Below are 20,335 nucleotides of genomic sequence, written 5' to 3'. Positions count from 1 at the left end.
ATCCAGGTTTCCAAATGAAATCCAATTTTCAAACAGGCCACTGGATTAAAGGTATTTGGTAAATGAAGAGACAATATAATTAAGAAGGTTCATAGAATCAAAAACATTAGAAGAAAATTCTGGAACCTTATAGAGCATAGCATAGTTCCAGGAAAAGAAAAAAAAAACCTTTGTAAGCCTGAAGTTTGGTATCAATAAAGTTTCTTGTGTTTCTGCTCAATTATTTACAATCAACTTATTTGAAAAACTGAGAACATATGAAACGTGGCAGATAGGCTGCCACTTATACACAGGCCACACAGGAGGAATGCAAAGAAATAGTGTAATACACGTTTCTCACTCTCTGCCGAAACTTAAAATCTCAAAAGCTTGGTTTTCTGATTTGCTGCTCCTGCTTCTTGCTTCTGTTGTTTCACCGGCAGCTCTGCTCTTCATTTTATAAAAACAGGTACAATATCTCAATTCTACATTTCGAGTTCGAACTTTTTAGTAAACTACTCTTTATATAGGAGATAAACAGTTCGTTTTCGTGCTTAATAAACTAGATAGATCGTAAACAGCCCAAGATAAGCGTGTAAACCAGCCCAGCTGTTGAGATTGTTTCATCATGCTGACAATCTCGAGTTTTAACTGGAACATTGTTCATGCAAGTTCGTGTACCGCAAACAACTCTGTTTAACTTACTGTGTTAAGTGTATGGTCAAAAAGTTAGTTTAGAATGATCATGAGTTCATTGCAGATGTGCAGTGATGGGAGAGAAAATTTTAATAGAAAGGAACATGTTACATGTACGAGAATTTATCTGTCAATCATCCTTTCTTGAGGAAGAAAATTATGGAGAGCAATTTATGAGAATTTTTTATTTTCCAAATCTGTTCGATTCTCTTATTTTAAAAAAATAAATAAATTAGAGAACACAAGCTAGATTGAAAATTTACAAATTTTTTTCCTCTCCTCTTGTATTTAAAACTTGGGAATACGTGATATACGTGCGATTGGATAGCCTTCGTCGCAACATCTGTTTCTACTCTAGTCATCCCGATAAGTCTTAGAGACTCACCCCAGGAAATATCAGAGAACAGATACTACATAAAAGCTTAAATTGTCAAAAAAAAAAAAAAAAACAAAAAAAACTCAGAGAGTACAAGACAGTATAAAATAAAAATTGGGAGTAATATGTATATAATTGCAGCAGTTCGCTCATAGTTCTGTATGGCTTTATGAATGCCACAGTACACAATAAACCTCCGACATTTTAACAAAATAAAATGCTGGAAAGTAGTCATCAATAATTATGTATCGGTTTTTCTATGGTGTGCCTATGGGCACATGCTAAGCGTGGAAAATTTTGTGCTTGGATCATTTTGATTGGCTCCTATCTAATGATAATGGTGGACCCCCCGCAAATACACCAACCAAACCAATCAAAATCTCCCAAAATACAAAAATTTCCGCGCTTAGCATGTGCCCATGGGCACACACTAGCCAAACCGATTATGTATTACAATACATTTCGGGGGTTTTAGACGCTTTTAGCTAAATTGCTGTCACCTCTGGGGAATTTCTAGTTTTGCTATAAACTGACAGTGGAGTGTAGTAAGAGTTGATATCTAACAAAACTTTTAACAGAAGGGAATGTCAGGATTATCGGAGAAGCAGGCTCACGCTGTCTGCGTTCCCTACCCTGCTCAAAGCCACATAAAAGCGATGCTAAAGATGGCAAAGCTCCTGCACAGCAAAGGCATTTTCATTACATGTGTTAATACGGAGTTCATCCACAAACGTTTACTAAATTCTGGAGCACTTCAATCTCTTGATGACCTTCCAGGATTCAGATTCGAGACCATCCCGGATGGCCTCCCTCCATCGGATGACAACTCCAACCAAGACATACTTGCCCTTTCTGAGTCCATCTTCAACAAAAAAATGTTACCTCCATTTCAAAATCTTATTGAAAAATTAAATGCTGGAGTCCTTCCAGTCACTTCCATTCTCTCTGATGGTTTTATGCCATTCCCAACTGATGCGGCACATTCACTTGGAATTCCTATCTTTTCAATTTGGACTGTTTCTGCCTGTGGATTGATGGGATCTTTCCAGGTTCTTAATCTTTTTGAAAAGGGTCTTGCAACAGTGAAAGGTATGGTTTCCTAGTCACGGTCTTGCATTATCAACACACGCACTTGCAGACTGCAATGACACAACTATTGTTAATGTGATACAGATGGGCTCTATCAAAGGAACGGTGATCTGAATACAATCTTAGATTGGATTCCTGGAATGAAAAATATTCGTCTAAGGGATCTCCCGACCTTTATCCAGACTACAGATACGGAAAATATAATGCTCAAGTACACAAAGGAAGCTATGAATAACGCGAGGAATAGTACAGGACATGTAATTCACACGTTTGATGATTTGGAACAAGAAGTTGTAAATGCCATCTCATCTTTGTTTCCCAATGTCTACACAATAGGCCCTCAACAGTTGCTTCTTAATTTACTGGAACCAGATCATGAAGATTTTAAGGGCATAGGATATAATCTGTGGGAAGAGGAAAAAACTTGTCTACAATGGCTAGACTCTAAAGAAGCTGATTCTGTTGTCTATGTAAACTTTGGAAGCTTAGCAATCATGTCACAGGAGAAGTTAGTGGAGTTTGGTTGGGGTCTTGCTAATAGCCACCAGAACTTCTTGTGGATAATAAAACCTGACTTTATTGTTGGCGAATCCAAAACTACTTTAGGACTTGAATTTATGGAATGCATAAAGGAGAGAGGATTCATTTCAAGCTGGTGTCCTCAAGAGCAAGTCCTTAACCACAGATCAGTGGGAGGGTTCTTGACACATGGAGGTTGGAACTCGACAATTGAGAGCTTATCCGCTGGAGTAGCAATGCTGTGTTTACCATTTTTCGGAGATCAAGTGACTAACTGTAGGTACATTTGTACAGAATGGGAGTGCGGAATGGAGGTTGATGATAACGTGAGGAGAGACGATGTAGAGAAGCTTGTGAGAATCTTGATGGAGGGAGTGGAGGGTAAAAAACTGAAGAAGAAGGCTATGGAGTGGAAACAGAAAGCAGAGAAGGCCTGTAGCCCTGATGGCTCCTCATCTCGAAACTTGAACAAATTGGTTCATCTTTTAACAAGCTAGAATACATTGTATAATCTTCCACTATCAGTAACTATGGACTATTTGTGGAAATCCAGAGTTCGGGTTATATTCCTAAGAACAGTTTGTGGGAATCAGAGTTCCGGTTTTACGTAAAATACTAATAGTTCTTTAAAAGATGTTCAAGCAGATGCAGCAGAATTAAACAGTGATTTTTGGCGTCTGAATCTTCTGATTAGATGCTTAAATATGCACGCTGAAACCACATAAGTGACCTGAAGGAAAAATATGATATTTCTAAACCTCAGAAGATTAACTTATCTCGAGTAGGGCTGAAAATGACCGTAAGCAATTTGCATTCGGTTAAAAAAAAAATATAACCAGGACTTGTGGACTTGTATTCCTTTAATACTGATTCGAATACAATCTCTTTTACGACGTAAATTATTCATGTCTTTTTTATCATGAGAATTGTAATACAATCTCTTGTTTATAATTATTACTTATTAGAGATCACATTTAACAAATATCAAGTTTCACAGCTTTTTGAATTGTGTTATATTTAAATTCAATTCGAATTAATTCAAATATAATCACATAATTCAAATCGAATCGAGTTAAAAGAACACGCTTACCAATTCGAATAAGAGTCGAGTACAAGTTCCAAAATTTTCACTATACTCAAATCTGAGTCGAATTTGATCATTATATTAGCAATCTGAACCGAACAAACCCATGCTATAATTCAAAAGCATTCGACTTCTTTCCCCCCTACTCAAGTGGGAATTATTAGAAGCGTAATCTCAACAAGACAGCTGAATAGTCTATGATAGACTGAGCTTAACTAAAACGTTTCCAAGGCATACTCTCACTAACAAAAAAATTAATCGGCTTACTAAACACTTAAAGATAACGTAACTATTTAAATAATTTGGAATCATAATTCAACCAAATAAAAATAAATACATAATATATTCTGTTTAAACAATTAAATATTTATAATAAATACAAATTGTGTTGAAAGTTACTGTACTAATTAATTTTATCAACAGTCACTTGCATGTCAAGAAGCTTGTCCACTTCATCTATTTTAAAATACAAGATTGCCTGAAAGCAAGTGTATGGTCTCTATGCAAAGAACCCATTTCCATCGATTGTTCTTGACAATTAGCTGTGAAGCAACAATCACAAACATTATCGAATACAATATTAAAAAATGCACACAATTCATCACAATATTAAAGTTGTCAAATAGTAGTTCACAAAACTAGCACTATAAAAATGAAACTGTAAGATATATGATCAAACAAATTGCAGAAAGCTAACCTGATCATTTAATAGCAATGTTACAAAAGGAGAAATTCATCTTCAAATGCTTGGGGCAAGTGGCCTGTGAGGCTTTGGAGCTGAAATACACAACACACAGCAGCTATAATTTTCAATGTATTTAAGCAAGAAATATTACGAGATGCAATATATTATTATGAAGCCTGTTTACTTTGCATATAGCCAATAAAGCTGAAGCCTCATTACAGAATACATTCTACTGAATATATTGTGCAAGTATACGCGTCTTCCACCATTTGGGAATTGGGAGGCAAGCTTAATTTGAATTGTAAAGAAATCAAATCAAGTGCAAATTGACTACCAGGTGCTCAGTCAAATCTCAGTGATTACATTGGGGTTTCAAATTTGAAGAACTAGATAAAATCTTCTATATGCAACAAGTGTCAAGCATAAATCCACTTAACCACTTTCCTTGTCTATTTTGGACAACTTGAACCCTGATTTAAAGTTATTTCATCCTTCTTTCTCATGTATAGGCATTGTAAACACTTGCACAGAATGCCAGCTGTTCATTCATTATTAATCATGATGCAATTAAAATACCGTTAGGATTTCCTTGTTCATAGAAACTTCGAAACAGAGAAATTGCTTCTGGAGCCATTATCCCTCCTGTACATTTAAAACCCCTTCCTTGTGAAACTTCATCCCTGACATAAGAAGTAATAATCATTAAATAAGAATGAAACCATTCGTTGAAACAGAGTGCAGTATGAAATATGACCAATGGATTCGGACTGTTATATGTTATGCTGTTTTTAACAACCAGGATTAAATGACAACAAAAGAGGAAAGCAAAAATACAGTTACGCAAACGAAACAAAGTTGGTTTACAGAAAAAAGTTGGTGTTCGTTGAGTGAATATGAGTTTTTTGAAAGTTCAGTATTATCTCTTTATGTAACTTCGCTTCACTGTTGCAAGTGGCGCATATGTATGTAGAGGTGATCCACTTTAGGTCATATTTTATGTTTATTTTTGTGTGTGCTTTTGGTGGCCCTTTGTCTGCTTGATGCTTTTAATTCTCCTTGTAGTAGAAGAATAGTTTGTTAGCATGATAGTCTTATTATCCACAGTGTTGAAACTAAAGCAATTCAAAGAAGGATATTAAATCTTAAATCTTGCAACAAATGAAGAGGATGCTTAAAATATAACCTAGTTGAGCCCCCAGATTCACTTGTATGCAAAGCCAATATTGATCCACACCCACCAAACTTATCATTGGCGCAACCATAATAAACCTCTTTTATACCTACGTAAGAAAGAAAGCGTTAAAGAGAACAAAATGACAAGCACAACAAAAAATTACCACTATCAAATCTCCTGTACTGTAAATGATTTGGCATACCAAGAATTGACAAAGCTGCTGCACACATTATACAAGGTTCACATGTAACGTAAAGAGTGCATTTTGAGAATCTTTTAGCGATGTCTGCCTTTGACAGACCATTTCTTTGCCACTGCTCAAGCAAAATATCTATGGCTTCCATCTCTGCATGTCGGGTAGCCTGCGCCAGTGCATACTTAAGTCATATGGTCATTATTCTCCAGTGCAATCAATAGTAAAACTTCATATGTAGTTAAAAATGCAAATGACAATCATGATGCTAGTTGAAGTGTAAAGATTCAGTGTTTTAAAATTTAACAGCTACACAAACACACACACAAGTTACTATTTCAGACTATACAATGGTACATTTGTCCAATTAAAAAGATAATAAAGTTAACACAGAAAAAAAATGTCAACTAATGCCAAGCAGTACTCAAAAGTCAAAATTACCAAAAAGGAAGAACGAAGATAGAAAGTCTGTTTAGTTTATTTTATATGTGTACATCATATGTTTACACGAGTCAAATTTTGCGTTAAAACATTCAGTCCCGTTCACAATAAATAGTGGCTATAATAACAGCTTCCATCAACTGATAATACATTATACTACAAAAATCAAATCAATCAAAATGATTTCCATATCTAACAGATGAATGCAGCTGCCAAATTTTAGAACTTTGATTTACTAAAATTTCCAGGTTGCATCAACTATATAATATGGTAGAAGATCAGACCATTTGAAGAAAATAAGCTAAAGAAGTAAAATGGAGAGACTAGCAAAATGGAGAGACTACACATGAAAGAGATAGTTGAAGTCCATACATTTCTTGTCTCGTTTGTCCGATTTCTTCCTGCCGCAATGACCTTTTCATCCTCAATGATGACACAACTAGTTAGTGGCAAATTAAACATCAGTTAGCACACATATTCATGCAACTAAATGTTATCAAACTTCAACATTATGCAATATACATTCTAATGTATTAAATTTAGTCGCAAAGCCACCAAATAAATTTAAATACAGATTTGGTAGATATTGATTGAATTATAATGAATTTTCATACACTAAAATATGCCAACACGTCATATTTCAAAGCATGCTTCTACAAGTAATAAACTAGTGTAGACTGTAAACAATGCAACGTCATTGATGTTTATACAGTGACTTGAGAGCAATGGATGAAGGAAGTTTAAGGTGTCAATTGCCGAGACAGAGGCAGGTGCAGGTATAAAGGGAAGGCCAAAAGAACTAGAAAGACAAAACTGAAATGAAAAGGTTTAGGGTCAAATATTAAAGGCATGACTCCTTAGGTCCAAATGTATCAAATTTGGCACTCATTACAAAACTGACTCAATTTGGTCATGAATTTCAAAATTTGTATCAATCCATTAGAGTCAATCCGATTCTTAACGGTCAATCATGAGTGGATGAGCCAAAGATGATGTGGGCTATTTTACTTTTGTGCATATACAGTTCTACACAATATCTGTACTGTATGTAAGATTAGGGTTCTTAAATTTTTTAAAAGATAACATAATAATTTCTATTTAGATGTCTGATTCGTTGTAGTTATAGCTTCTTAATATCTTCAAATCTAAAACCCCCCATAAGCCACAGGCTCTGCTACAATCATGTCATACCTCTTTGAAGACAAAATGATCATTTGCATGCTTATCAAAACTGATAAATAAGACTCATCCGCACATAGCCCTAAATACTACGAAGATACCAGGATAAGACTCATCCTGATAAAACAAGCCACCAAACCCTATGTAAATTAGAGGTGTACACCCCATAGCAAATTAAAGAGCAAGCCCAAACCAATCGATTACCACACCTATTTTTATCAAATTTATATATTATTGATCTATATGTCCCCAAGGGCTTTGCCTCTTTCAGAATCGTATTCTCCTTGCATTATTTTCACCCTTTAAAACAAATAAACAAGAAAGTCCTTAATTGATTCAAGGCACACTGTTAACCAAACTTATACAATGAAAGTGAATAACGAAACAAATCAAATAGTCAAAGGTAAATCTATTACCAAATTTTGAGAGAAAGATAGTGTGAGCAGTACTTAAAGAGAGCGCTTACCCGACTGGCACTTCAAGGTTATTCAAGGCAAGATTTGCCTGCAAAAGGAAGGAGGTAATATTGCATATGAAGTAATTAATATTGATATATGCATAAGCTCCAAATTCCAAAGGATGCTTAATACTAAAAGAATTGAGATAGTACAGAAATGGAACTTAAGAGGACACCATAATTAGAATTTGTAATGAGAATTCAGAATTTTAAGACCAAACAGTTTGTCTACAGGACAACTATTGTGATAGACACAAAGTGAAACAAAACTCATTGCATGCTGATGATAGAACCTACAAATATTAGGGAAAAAAAAAACAGAAGATTTTGTTGGATAATTTTAAGTTCTATAGTCGTCCTTTATCTTTTAAATTTGACAGAGAGATCTGAGTTGGATACCTGTTCTAGTGCAAGCTTCATGCATTCATCAATATATATTATTTCTTCAGTCTCACAAGCTTCCATCTGAAGGAAATAATATCACAATGTCAATTTCCTTCTTCCAATAACTACAAAACAATATGAGCACATCTAGACAAGGAAGACAAGAAGGCGCGAGCAGTGCCCCTCGACAACTAAACAAGTTGTGTTAAATACATATAAGTTGTATATATGTCTGCGACAACATACGTTTTCCCCTCCATTTTTTACTTATATTTGTAACCACCTAGGCCCCGTTTGTTATTGTTGTTGCTGCTTTTTGTTAAGAAACAAATAAAAAACTGTTTGGCAAATATAAAAGCAGCTTTTCTGATCATCGGTTTTTTGTTCAAAAGTTGGTTCCCCTGCTTTTGGAAAAGCTGCTTTTAAACTTTTGCGGGAAGTTGTCACCGATTTCAATATCAAACCTCACCGGAAACATTGTTTTTTTGTATTATACCTCAAAATATGCAAATATCAAAAATATTACCAAATATCAAAACATTGTTGGAAGAACAGGCTCCAACAACAAAACCTAAATGATATAATTATTGTCATATACAATAAAGCATTAAGACGACGCTTTGAACTCAGAGATAAAATTGACCCCATATTATTGCTTGATGTTGATGAAAGCAGTGAGTGTTGATTGGAACCTAGACGGCGAATCAGATGAAGATGTTGAGCTGGTCTTCCCTGATGATGATGGACTAAATTGGTCAAAAGTTGAAAAGGCTTTTGGTGCTGGACAGCCTGCATATAACTCCAGGTTGCAATCAAAATCAGTGTCAAAATCAACGCTAAAATCAGCCTCAAAATCTAAAAAAGTTCAAAATAACACGGATGCTTCAAGTTCAAGAAAGAGTACACATAAGAGGCATTGCCGTTTAGTAGACGGGGATGAAGAAGAAGAGGAACAAGAGTTTGAGTATGAAGGGAGCAAGAGTTTGAGTTCGAATCAGATGAGGATTTTGAAGATGCAGAGGACTTGGATGGAGATGACTTCGATGATGAAGATGATGGATGAAATTTTTACCACTAATACAGTTGGAAGCTGGAAGCCTGGAATTTAGCCTATAAAACTTAAACTAGCATAGAAGCCCGTGCAAGGCACGGGAACTATAGTGTATCCCTATTGTGTGCTCGATTAGAAGGACATGCAGATCTTTTTGTTGGTTCGTGTTGTATAAAGTTAATCGAGGCCATGGCTTCTCAGCTGAATCTGCGGCTATGTAACGGGGTCGTGAATTCATGTAAGTGTGTATTGACTAATATTTGTGGAGTTTTCTATCGAAGTTGATCGAGTGAAATTGTATGAAGTAACACTCTTGGCCTGCCGCGTTTTCTTGGTGTTACATCCATTCAGCATGCGGGGAGTGCCGTGGCCAGATCAATGCTCGACCAAACTACTGAAAAACTTATACCTAATATGCTTTCAGAACCTCAGCTAATCCACCAAATCATGTAATTATAAACCAATTCACCGAGGAAAGCAGGCATTTAAGAAAGTTGAATGTATTTGAAAATGTACTACTCACGAACAAAATTAAATCACTCGCAATACAATTATATCATAATTACTAAATCCCCACATTCAAATTAAGGTACAGAGGGAAGCAAAAGTTACCATTATCAGAGAAAAACATCTTGAAAAATTAACTATTAGAAGAAGCCTGCATTTATATTAGTAATGGTTCATTTGCAATTGGTCTTTTTTATCTCGAGTTGGAGTTTTGTGTGCAGGTGATTATACAAAAAGCTGAAAAAATTCAGATCACTAGCACAAAGAAGAAGTATGTACCTTGGCTAATTCTTTTTCTTATTACTGCATGATGGTTTATTACAGAATTATGTCTCCTTTTCTACCACTCACCAATTATAATAGGAATTTTACTGGATCGTCATCTATATTAAAAATCCGATATTTCAGTATAATATCACTATTTCTTGCATCAGTGACTGATGCTTAATCATTTACCACTCTTTCTTAAACATATGTCTTAATTATACTTAATACTCTACTCTCTATTTGTTGCACGCTACTTATTTGAGCAAAGCCCAACCTTCAGATTTCTTTGCTGACGAAGACAAACAATGTTAACTATAGTCGAGATGGCAGGCGCAAACAAACCGCAAGCAAAATTAATAAAAAGCATCAGAACTACTACCCCAAAGTGAAATGAACAAAATGCATCAAAATTCGAAGCAAATTCAGATTACACACAACAAACAAAACAAAGTAAGCAGCACTAATCATCATCAAGCATCCAAAAAAAAATAACAGGCACAATAAAATTACCATCGTCACAACCAATTCCTTTCCCTAAACAAACGAAGCCTAAAGACTGCTGTCGAATTTTTTCACCCCAATCGTTGACGCACGACGGAGGCATGTGTGAAAAGGCTGATTCTATCACAGGTTCACTATATATGTATTATGCCCTAGTCACCAGCTAAATCGATTAAACGGATATGGGCTGAACTATTATTGTACAGCACAGGGTAATGTCAGAATTCTATAATAACTGAGGACATGTATGTAATTTCACTAGCATTTTTCTAGCTATTTTTGCCCCTAATTCTCTTTTAATATATAGAAAGTTGATTACTAATTACAGTATAACGTTTAATTTTAGGATTGTTTGTCCCTCTGAAAGTATGATTTAATATATTATAAAGTATAAATTAAGTTATTATTGCCCTTAAAAAGTGTGATTTAATATAATATGAAGTATAAATCATGTTATTAACCAATGTAAATTTATATATGTCCTAAATAATATTATTAAAAACTATTGTATAATGTGCGCCTAGCTCCAAAGAAGCGAGCACCTCGCTTTTGCGCTTTGCGCTTTGCGCCTAGGCTCTGGGGAGTTTGCACCTCGGTGTGCATAACGCTTTCAATAGCACTGCTAAGACCTATAAACAATTGGACTTATTAAAAAATATACTACTGCACATTCGCTAGAGTACTATCCCCGCATATAGAACATATAACTAAGAGCATGATGAGGCTGAGGGTGACCTCAGATGGGTGCCCTGAGGATAGGAGCTTTTTAATATAAATAAATGGATATTCAGGTCAAACACGAGGGTGAACTCTATATTTAGTAAGATGCCATTCAGGACTCTACAGCGCAAAGTTATAATCTCGGGAAACTACCCTGAGGGACCACAGGGCCAGTTTTCTCTATAAATAATAAACATGCTAAAACTAATTTCCATACATTAGCTTATTTTTTATTCACTAATAAATATAAATTTCTCTTGTATCACCACTTTCAATCTCAAAATCTAGTTTCTTATTAACAAATACATTGCAGGACTAGAAAATTTAGAGCAAATATGTTTTCCATGGCACTTTTACAGTTTCACTAATTGCTAAGTGCCAACTTCAAAGCAAAAACAGGTTACATGGAATATCGACATCCTAAATAATACGCACTTTGCCTTGGACAGGACATAGTAGTAATCATGTTAAAGGCTGGCATAAAGTACTAAGAAAACTAAAATTGAACAAACTTACCTAGTTAATCCATTGTGATTCGAACTAGGACTAAGATATCCAACAGCTAGGAGGGTAAATTATAGAGTTTCATCGTTATCAGCGTAAACACTGTCACCTAATGTCTTATCAGCTTAATACATTTTTGAGTAATTTGATCAAACAGTTGGGGAGCGTGCTGTGAATGCTATATATTTATCAGCAGAGTGCAGCACTGTGTAATAACAATATATTTGACAAGATCACAAGTTATCATATAAGCATGCTATGATGATAAATTCGCCACAAAAAGAAAAAGAATCATCTCGTTCTTACTCTCAGAAGCAGTGAATAATTTTGATTCCCGCGAGTTATTTTCTTTGATCGTTGTTCAGAAAAAAAGAGAAGATACCGTTGAAAAGCTTATTCAAAGTAGTTGGGCTGTCTGTATATATATGTTTGGGCCTTTACATCTTGGTGGTTTGTTTTTAAAATCCTGTTGCTGCCTGATAATTATATGACTGATCTATTTTTATCATTTTCGGACCGTGAAAATATTTCTTTTCGCTACTTGAATATCGATCGAATATACGTTTATTTACAGCTTGAACTTCCTCTTAATATTTTAAAATAAAAAACCAAAAGAAAAATTATCGACTAAATTGTAATATTTTGATATAAGAATAGAATTTTGAGATCAGAAATTAGTTGTAACAACTATATATACTAACTTAGAGTCGTTTAACTTAATTTGTTATTTTATTTTTAGTATTATCGACATCTAGGTTTCTTCGTTGGACTCCAAACTTCCCATTGTCCAATTATTGCATTTTCAGTACTGCATATTTTTATATTATTTAATTAGTTAATATTTAATTTTTGGTAGGTCTTTTAGTTGGTCTCCAAACTTTCTATTGTCTTGTTGTTATATTTTTTATAATACTGCATATTTTTATATTATTTAAGTAATTAATATTTTATTTTTGATAATTAAACAATATCTAGGTTCAACCTGGACAAGGTACTTGAATAAAAACCTATTGGCTAGCCTGCTCAAGGCGAAGAAGTGTATCAACTAACATGCATGTCTCCCCAAACAAGCTACCAAAAGCATCTTCCAAAAACTAAACAACAACCACAATCATTTAAAAACAAAAACAAATGTATTATGTAATAAGCACAAAATTTGTTTTACAATATGGACAACTACTTGATTTCATCCACATTCCTCTTCTTAACTATACTATTCTCAATTCCCTTCCTCATTACTGATAACATTGCAGCCAGCAAACTTATTGTAGAAAACAAATACTACAAAAATGATGAAATTTTGGAGACACAGTTTGGTGAGTATATTCAAGCACCCAATGCTTTTTTTCAACACTTAGCTTTCCTCATCCATGTCTGAGTTTGACCTTCTAACAAACCTCCCCTGCAACATTTCAAACATGAATACATTCAACAACTTTTTAAGATGCATTAACATATGACACAGATTTTTTAACCATAGATGAAGAGTCAAAATCAGTCTATACAAAAACAGGGGGCTGGGTGGATACTCCCATTCGTGGTATGGTCCCCAATAATTGATTGTTGTGATTCGATGATATATGTTTGAACAGCGGTGAAATCAGGATTTTACACTAGACGTGGATAATGAAGTTTTAAAATCTTATCAGACAGTAAAATAATAATATTATTTTTGAACTAATTTTTAGATTTCCAATAACATGAGTTGAGAAGAGGTCGGGTTTAGTCCGTCTTATACACATTACTGGCAAACTGGATACGTATTAAAAATCATACTGTATGGTAGTAAGAAAAGAAAGAGAAGATGAAAAATAAGATTAGAATGTACCTTCATTCTTGGGCGTCGATCAGCGTTGAGTTTTCTGACCTGGTACCTGATTTTCTTGGAGAAGAGACGGTTGCGCCTTTTTTCCTTGTAACGTTGTACACTAGCTTCTCTCACTCCTCCAAGCTCTGAGAACAAGTCTATTTGAGCCAGCCTTGCCTGTTCCAACCATAAACACAACATTTCAGACTAATTTACCCCATATGCTCTAAATTAACACCACATTATGCATATGTTAATCATTGCTCCTCTTTCAAAATTCCAATGTGTGCGCGGACATGAGATTTTTTCTTTTTTCTCGACAACATCGTTAATATTTTGACCGAGGTATAACTTTTTTTACCAGAAAATGACATTTTTTTAAAGTATTTTGTTTTAAAGTCGTAAAAGATGCACGATGAAAATTTGACATGAAAAACAGACGCGGATTTATTAAAATTTGATTGGAACGCACCTACCCTGCGTGAAAAGCATTGCTAGAAACTAAAAAAACATATGACAGACTTGTTTTTAAACTTTCTTCTTGGACCTAGATTTCCTGACGGGAGTGGCAGAGAAACGTACATAAATATCATTTCCTGATGACTCCGACCCTGATATTTCATCTGGAAATGGCGAGCCCCGGTCCGACCAGGCCTCCATTACTTTGTCGTAATTTAGTTTCAGTCGTGGCCCGGCACTCAGCTCTGGAAGTGTAGCAGCTTCTTCAGCAGCAGGCGCAGCAGCAACTGCTGAAATTTTATTATCTTTAGGAAAATTTAAGGACTTGAGTTCCACAATTTTCTCGACCTTCTTTTTCTTCTTTTGCGCAGCTGAAGATGTGATGGTCTTGAATTTAGGCGTAATGTCAACAACATCAACCGTAGGAAAACTCCACCAATTCGATTCATCGACATTTCTTAAGGCCCTCACTCCCCTTCTCATCCCGAAACCAAAATCAAAATTTGCACTAAATCCCAGCCCCAATGGATAACCAATGCAAGTGTCATTAGTCATTTCATTGACTATATTATCGTTGTTCACGCTTAGATTCCCCATGATGCTGTCAATCCCTTCTTCCATTTCTTCATCGAGTATCGACTCCGCATCAAAATCTCCCTGCTGCTCATCACAGAATTCAGTAGAATTCCCATAGAAATCGCTCCCCGCGGGACTCTGACAAATTCTTTCACAAGAATTGACTACTTTAGGCTCAATGCCGACAATGGGCTTTTCTAGTATTGGCTGCTGGAGTAAAAACCCCGAATTGTCTATGGTTCGGAATGGAAGAAGCAACTCAGGAGGCTCATCCAAAAAAGTATTGCACAATTTGCTAGATTTGCAAGGCTTAGTGAGGTGCTTGGTGGAAAATATTTTTGGGTATGCAGTGGAAAGAAGCACCGCTGCCTCATTGTAAGTTTGGTTTGGTCTTTTTCGCGGTGTTCTAGGCTTTCGATGTGAGATTGCAATCGGAGAATTGCTTGATTCAGAGAGCGTTGAAGACGGAGATGACGAATGTGAAGTTCTACTACAAGTAGACGTCGATTTAACTATATCGAGATCGAAGCCATAAGTCCGGCCACCTCCACTTATACAAGAAGACATTTTGAAGAAAACAAGTGCTCAATTCATAAAAATCAAGATGCAAAAAAAAGAAACAAACTTGAAGTGCAAAACTCAACAGAAGAGAATTACAGAACAAAATGATGCTCAGAAGATTTTGCAGAATCAGAATTAAGTACACAGCAGAAGATTCTGAACATAAATTAAGTACTAACTGGAATCAGAGTTGAACTGGCCCACGCAATTATAATAAATTGATGACAACAAGAAAAGCTCAAGTATTGGTTCAAACTGAACAACCAATAAGGCAAGAAAAATACAGTGAATAGGTAGGATTGTGTTGAAATGGTAAAGCAGCCTATAAGAAAATAGCACAAAACCCTAAACCCCAGAATGTACAAGAAAAGGGTGGTATCTTATATCATATCATATGGTTTATATAATAATGAAAAGAAGAGACAAAAGGGCCAAGATATTATATAGATTAAAAAGATTCTAAAACCCTGTAAAAACCCAAAAAGGTACTGCAAGTTCAAATACCAAAACTCAAAAAATCATTCTTGAATTCATCAAAACATGCAAGAAAAACCCTCTAGCTAAATGAGGAAACAAGTACTTTTATATTGTAAGAGAGTGAGGAGAAGAGGAAGGACAAGCGAAGAGAGGAAGAATTTATAACTTGTGATGCACAATCCCCGAGATTTAAACTTATCAAGACATGGGGTTTATTTTATCCGAGAGGAATGTGAAAAAATGTCAAAAAAGAAGAGAATTATCCAATAGTGAGAATCCAAGAGTGCAGTGGATTGGTGTGAGAAACAGGGGAGAGACAGAGGAGGGAGTGTTTTTGTAGCAGGAGTCACGGGGAGAAGATAAAAAAGAGAGAGATACGTTGAGGGGCATCTGTAAAAAAGCAGAGCCCACCTCTCTCTCTCACACAATCTCTCTCTGAATTATGGGACTTCTCTCTCTAAGATGGACGGACAGAGATGATAACAGAGGATGAGACAACGCTTGTTTTGGCTTCTATATTTGGACCACACTGTGCATTTCTCAGCTCCCCATTTCTTTCTCTCTCACTTTTTTTTTTTTAAACTTTTGATACTCCAATTATTCCAATCCCTCGTTTACCTCTGTGCATGTATGTAATTTTGTAATTTCAGCATCTTTTTCAGAAAGAGCATCTCCAACCATCCAAAACCCTTGGCTAAAAAGTGAGTTGGCATACTTAAAATAAAAACATTTAGCCAACAGCTTCAAAAACTCAATTCCAACCATGCTCAGCTGTTGTCTATAAATTTAGCCAACCTCCTATGGATGACTAAATTTGTCGAACCTCTACAGGTCTGTAAGAAAATCTGTAGGAAGATCGTACATCATTTATACCATATTGAACTGATATATTCTAATTTAACAATTTAAAATATTAATAACATAATATTTTTAAATTATAACCAACCAATATAGCTAGTACCATTGAAGCAAAATGTCTTACAAGTTCAACAAATTTTACATAATTTCTTACAGGTCCAATTTAGCCAATGATTATAACCAACAGCGCTGGAGATGCTCTGATTACTCCCTGCATTACATGATTCAATAATGAAAAATGTTAGAACAGTCAAAACTGTCTCATTTTTTTTTTCGGGATCATGTGTATTTACATGTGTGACATACATTTCATTTTAAATAATAGTATTTGAGTCGTTATTTCAAATTCCATCATTATAAGATGCCGTTTAAAAACATACCTTTCATGTCAATGACAGGATTTGAGTCGTCAGTTCAAATTCTCATATTATACTAATATTTGAATGTCTGGATTTCAAATGAAATTCCGATCTAAACTTTATAATTTCAAATAAAATTCAAACTCCCAAACTGATCATAATGTTATTTGTATAAAATTTTGAGACAACTAGTATATTATTGCTCATACTAGTCTGTTTCTGCAGATCTTGTAAAAATCAAGCTGGTGCGTTATGATTAGAAATTGAATGTAATATGATAAGTTAAACAATGTAATAATAAACGCAATGCGGTGACTAGAAGAATCTATCTCTAATTCATGGGGCACGGATGGATGTCACAGTTGATCTTGTTTCAAGTATGTCACCCCTGCAAACTATCATGGGGAAGAGACTTTCTTATCTAATGACGTGTCGTTCACTAATTGCCTAACAAAGATTTTCTAGGGCTTACGTGGACATCCCTTTAACGGTAGACGGATTTTCACGTGTACCAAAGGTGCAGATGAGGTTTAGTGGATGAGAGCAATGATTTTAAGGTTTTGTTACCTTGTGATGTGTTTTGTGTGGCATTTAGGGGTCGTACGTTGGCGTGTTTAACATCAGTGGCTTGTCAATATAATAACCAAATCAAGATTTTATTTTTTATTGTTATTGCCCCCACATATCTGCTTTATATAATTTCTAAATACAAACTTTTCGAATTGTGCGTATAATTCACTTATCTCAGCACTCATCAACTTGATAAGGGGACACACGAACTATTCTACTCAGCAGCAAAATACAGTTATCTGCCTCTGCCTGTCAGTAAAAATTCAGTTGCTTTCGATTTTAAATATCTAATTTTCGTGAGTCATAAAAGTTTTTGAATATTCTACATTAAATCACGAGCGATAAAGTTTGTAGATTGTTATATTACCTCCGTCCTTTTTTACTTGTCACTTTTTGCATGTAACATAAGATGAGTAAAAATCATAATTCCGCTTATTATTTTTAATTTTTTTTTTGTGAATAAAAATATAAACTATAAACTTTAATTCACAAAAAGAAAATTTTAAAAATAATAACTAAAAGTATGTTCTTTAATCATCTTAAGTTACGTGTAAAAAGTCAAAGTTACAAATAAAAAGGGACGTCATGTGAATTTTACTTATACGATTCGTGCAGAGACTATTAAATCCATCCGGAACTTTAATGACAAATTCGCACAACTCTCATTTATACCAATGGCTAGGGGTGAGCATCGGGCGGTTTGAGGGTCTAAACCAAACCAAACGGAAATAATCGGTTTTCCAAAATCTCAATTCAAAACCAAACTATTATGTTTAAAATCCAAACCAAACCAATCCGTTTAAAACGGTTCGGTTCGGTTTGGTTTCGGTTTAAACCGTTTTTAATATTTAAAACAAAGTTAGCAACAAAATTAAATTTTAACTTGAAAAATAAGGAATGAAAAATTCAATTTATATTTTCTATTTAATCATATTTAAAGAGGATACAAGAATATATTAGCTTGATAAATAAAAAGAGACGGAAGAAAATAAAAAAATGTGATTCGTATACTTTTATATAAAATATAAATAAAAAGAATGGAAACATAATACATACATCAAAATTAATATCATAAAATAGAATAAATAATATTTTTAAAGAAAATCTTTACTAGGATACCTTTTATATGTTTAAGATTTTACATTTTTCTGTAGATTATAATTTTATTTTTAATAATACATTATTAGTACATGTATATTAATGTTCAAATCTACACATTCGGTTCGGTTCGGATTTATCGGTTGGTTTGGAGGTAAAAACCGAAACCAAACCGAAATAATTCGGTTTTTATAATTTGAAACCATACCGTTATAAAACCGTTAAATTCGGTTTGGACGGATTGGATCGGTCGGTTCGGTCGGTTTGGAGAACTTTTGCTCACCCCTACCAATGACATAAAAACCTTAAAATTTTCTAAACAAGAAGAAACTATTGCCTCCTCCCCAATTTACATGAGTCATTTATAATATAATTTATTTAATTAGTTTATTTGTTTTTAATATATAATTACTAACAGTTTTTCAAAATAATCCACTGTATTATTATTTTCAATGTAGTCCTTAAATTAATATATTAAATATGATAAGATGTTAAAAAATTGGAAATATTTAAAATTTTGTTAAATTACAACCTTTGTCTAAATCGGATGACAGAAGTACTTTTCAAATACTTATTTGACTTATAACTCCAGAATCAGTAGAAACAATAGATATAAAAATGAAGACATCACAAAGTTATCAAAACAGAAAACTACAACGCCATCTACGACCATACATTTTCTTCAGGTTGTGGATATCGTTTGCAACAATGGGCATTGTCATCTCTTAAACGAAGATAATCAACTACAGAAATAAGAAAAAAAATTATTGTGGCCGTAGCATTGCTTAATTTAATGGCTCTAAATTGAGCTTCGTTGCATGTTAAGTTAAGCTAGGTGCATAAATGGGACACCATTACATCGAATGATGCCAGTATTTGCTGTCGCTATTTTTGAGATTTTATCTTTTATTTTTCTGTTAATGAAACCGCAACTTGTACCACTGGGGCACCCACAATATACAAGGCAGAGTTTACAGAGAGCTAACATGGTAGAAACAATTCCAGCAGAGGTTTCTTTTCTTCTCTGGATATTTCTCAGGCTTGTCCAATCATACAGCACAGATATTTTACCATATTGTGATGTAGCTTCGTTAAGTAGTTTATTTAACAACTGTATATTACTAATTCATTCTCAGAAAAAACTGTATACTCTTTCTGTCCCTCTCATTTCTTTACAATTTTTTTACATTCCACATGCATTTTAAGGCGCATATAAAACATAGTTTTATAACTTATTTTTAAATTTTTTCTTTTTTGTATAAAAATTTAAACATCAAATTTTTATTCAGAAAAAAAAAAGTTCAAAATAATTTATCAAACTACGTTTTACGAGAGTATTAGAATGCGTGCCGACCCCGTCTTCCAATGCAAACAAATGAAAAACACACAGAGTATTACTAATTTACTAGTACTATATATTGCCTTGTTTACTGCTTTAATTTTGCCTGCATTTAGTGAGTGAGTAATGAACGTAGATCGGAAATTTCAGATTTATGGTTCAAGACTGTGGGTTTATTATGTTTTCGGTAGTGGATTTATAAATTTTGATACAAAACTTATAAAAGCAATTTTATTTAGATGTGATTTTCTTTAATAAAGTACATATTAAAAAATAAAAAAATAGTTAAAATGAGACCAAGTGATTGGTGAATATCTTGTAATATCCGTAATTTATACACTTTTTCGGGTGTTGCTAAATACAGTTCATTTTTACTTTATACAGTTCGTTGAAATTACTAGTATAATCTTTAATCTATTAAATGC

General features: G+C 34.2%; 3 protein-coding genes across 8 annotated transcripts; 1 reads left to right on the top strand and 2 right to left on the bottom strand.

The window, feature by feature from the left end:
• The first annotated feature begins 157 nt into the window (after window positions 1–157).
• Window positions 158–3,248, top strand: LOC108221927 (7-deoxyloganetin glucosyltransferase). Of its 2 annotated transcripts, none has more exons than XM_017395786.2 (3): window positions 158–448; window positions 1,633–2,140; window positions 2,225–3,248. In XM_017395786.2, exons 2-3 carry the CDS (start codon window positions 1,636–1,638, stop codon window positions 3,154–3,156), a joined length of 1,437 nt encoding a protein of 478 aa, XP_017251275.1. In that variant the 5' UTR covers window positions 158–448; window positions 1,633–1,635; the 3' UTR covers window positions 3,157–3,248. The 2 variants fall into 2 exon arrangements, with proteins under 2 accessions (XP_017251275.1, XP_017251274.1); XM_017395785.2 differs by having other exon boundaries at window positions 161–448; window positions 1,630–2,140.
• Window positions 3,249–4,057: 809 nt separating this feature from the next.
• On the bottom strand, window positions 4,058–12,268 carry LOC108220746 (tRNA-specific adenosine deaminase TAD2). 4 transcript variants are annotated; one of them, XM_017394596.2, is made up of 10 exons: window positions 12,113–12,249; window positions 8,949–9,055; window positions 8,272–8,337; window positions 7,882–7,919; window positions 6,609–6,675; window positions 5,805–5,964; window positions 5,612–5,708; window positions 5,005–5,108; window positions 4,441–4,520; window positions 4,058–4,285 (listed from the first exon to the last, which is right to left on the bottom strand). In XM_017394596.2, exons 3-9 carry the CDS (start codon window positions 8,335–8,337, stop codon window positions 4,483–4,485), a joined length of 570 nt encoding a protein of 189 aa, XP_017250085.1. In that variant the 5' UTR covers window positions 8,949–9,055; window positions 12,113–12,249; the 3' UTR covers window positions 4,058–4,285; window positions 4,441–4,482. The 4 variants fall into 4 exon arrangements, with proteins under 4 accessions (XP_017250085.1, XP_063950386.1, XP_017250084.1 ...); XM_064094316.1 differs by having other exon boundaries at window positions 8,949–9,045; window positions 12,113–12,217; XM_017394595.2 differs by lacking the exon at window positions 8,949–9,055 and having other exon boundaries at window positions 12,113–12,268.
• Window positions 12,269–12,920: 652 nt separating this feature from the next.
• On the bottom strand, window positions 12,921–16,107 carry LOC108224143 (protein CHLOROPLAST IMPORT APPARATUS 2). 2 transcript variants are annotated; one of them, XM_017398714.2, is made up of 3 exons: window positions 14,196–16,104; window positions 13,635–13,790; window positions 12,921–13,208 (listed from the first exon to the last, which is right to left on the bottom strand). In XM_017398714.2, exons 1-3 carry the CDS (start codon window positions 15,213–15,215, stop codon window positions 13,161–13,163), a joined length of 1,224 nt encoding a protein of 407 aa, XP_017254203.1. In that variant the 5' UTR covers window positions 15,216–16,104; the 3' UTR covers window positions 12,921–13,160. The 2 variants fall into 2 exon arrangements, 1 of the variants encoding a protein (XP_017254203.1); XR_001807360.2 differs by lacking the exon at window positions 12,921–13,208 and having other exon boundaries at window positions 13,652–13,790; window positions 14,086–16,107.
• Between the last annotated feature and the right edge of the window lie 4,228 nt (window positions 16,108–20,335).

Source organism: Daucus carota, chromosome 5 (assembly GCF_001625215.2).
Source record: "Daucus carota subsp. sativus chromosome 5, DH1 v3.0, whole genome shotgun sequence".
Taxonomy (NCBI): Eukaryota; Viridiplantae; Streptophyta; class Magnoliopsida; order Apiales; family Apiaceae; genus Daucus; species Daucus carota.
Note: the sequence above shows the minus strand (reverse complement) of the source record. Positions and strands in the feature narration are given on the sequence as shown.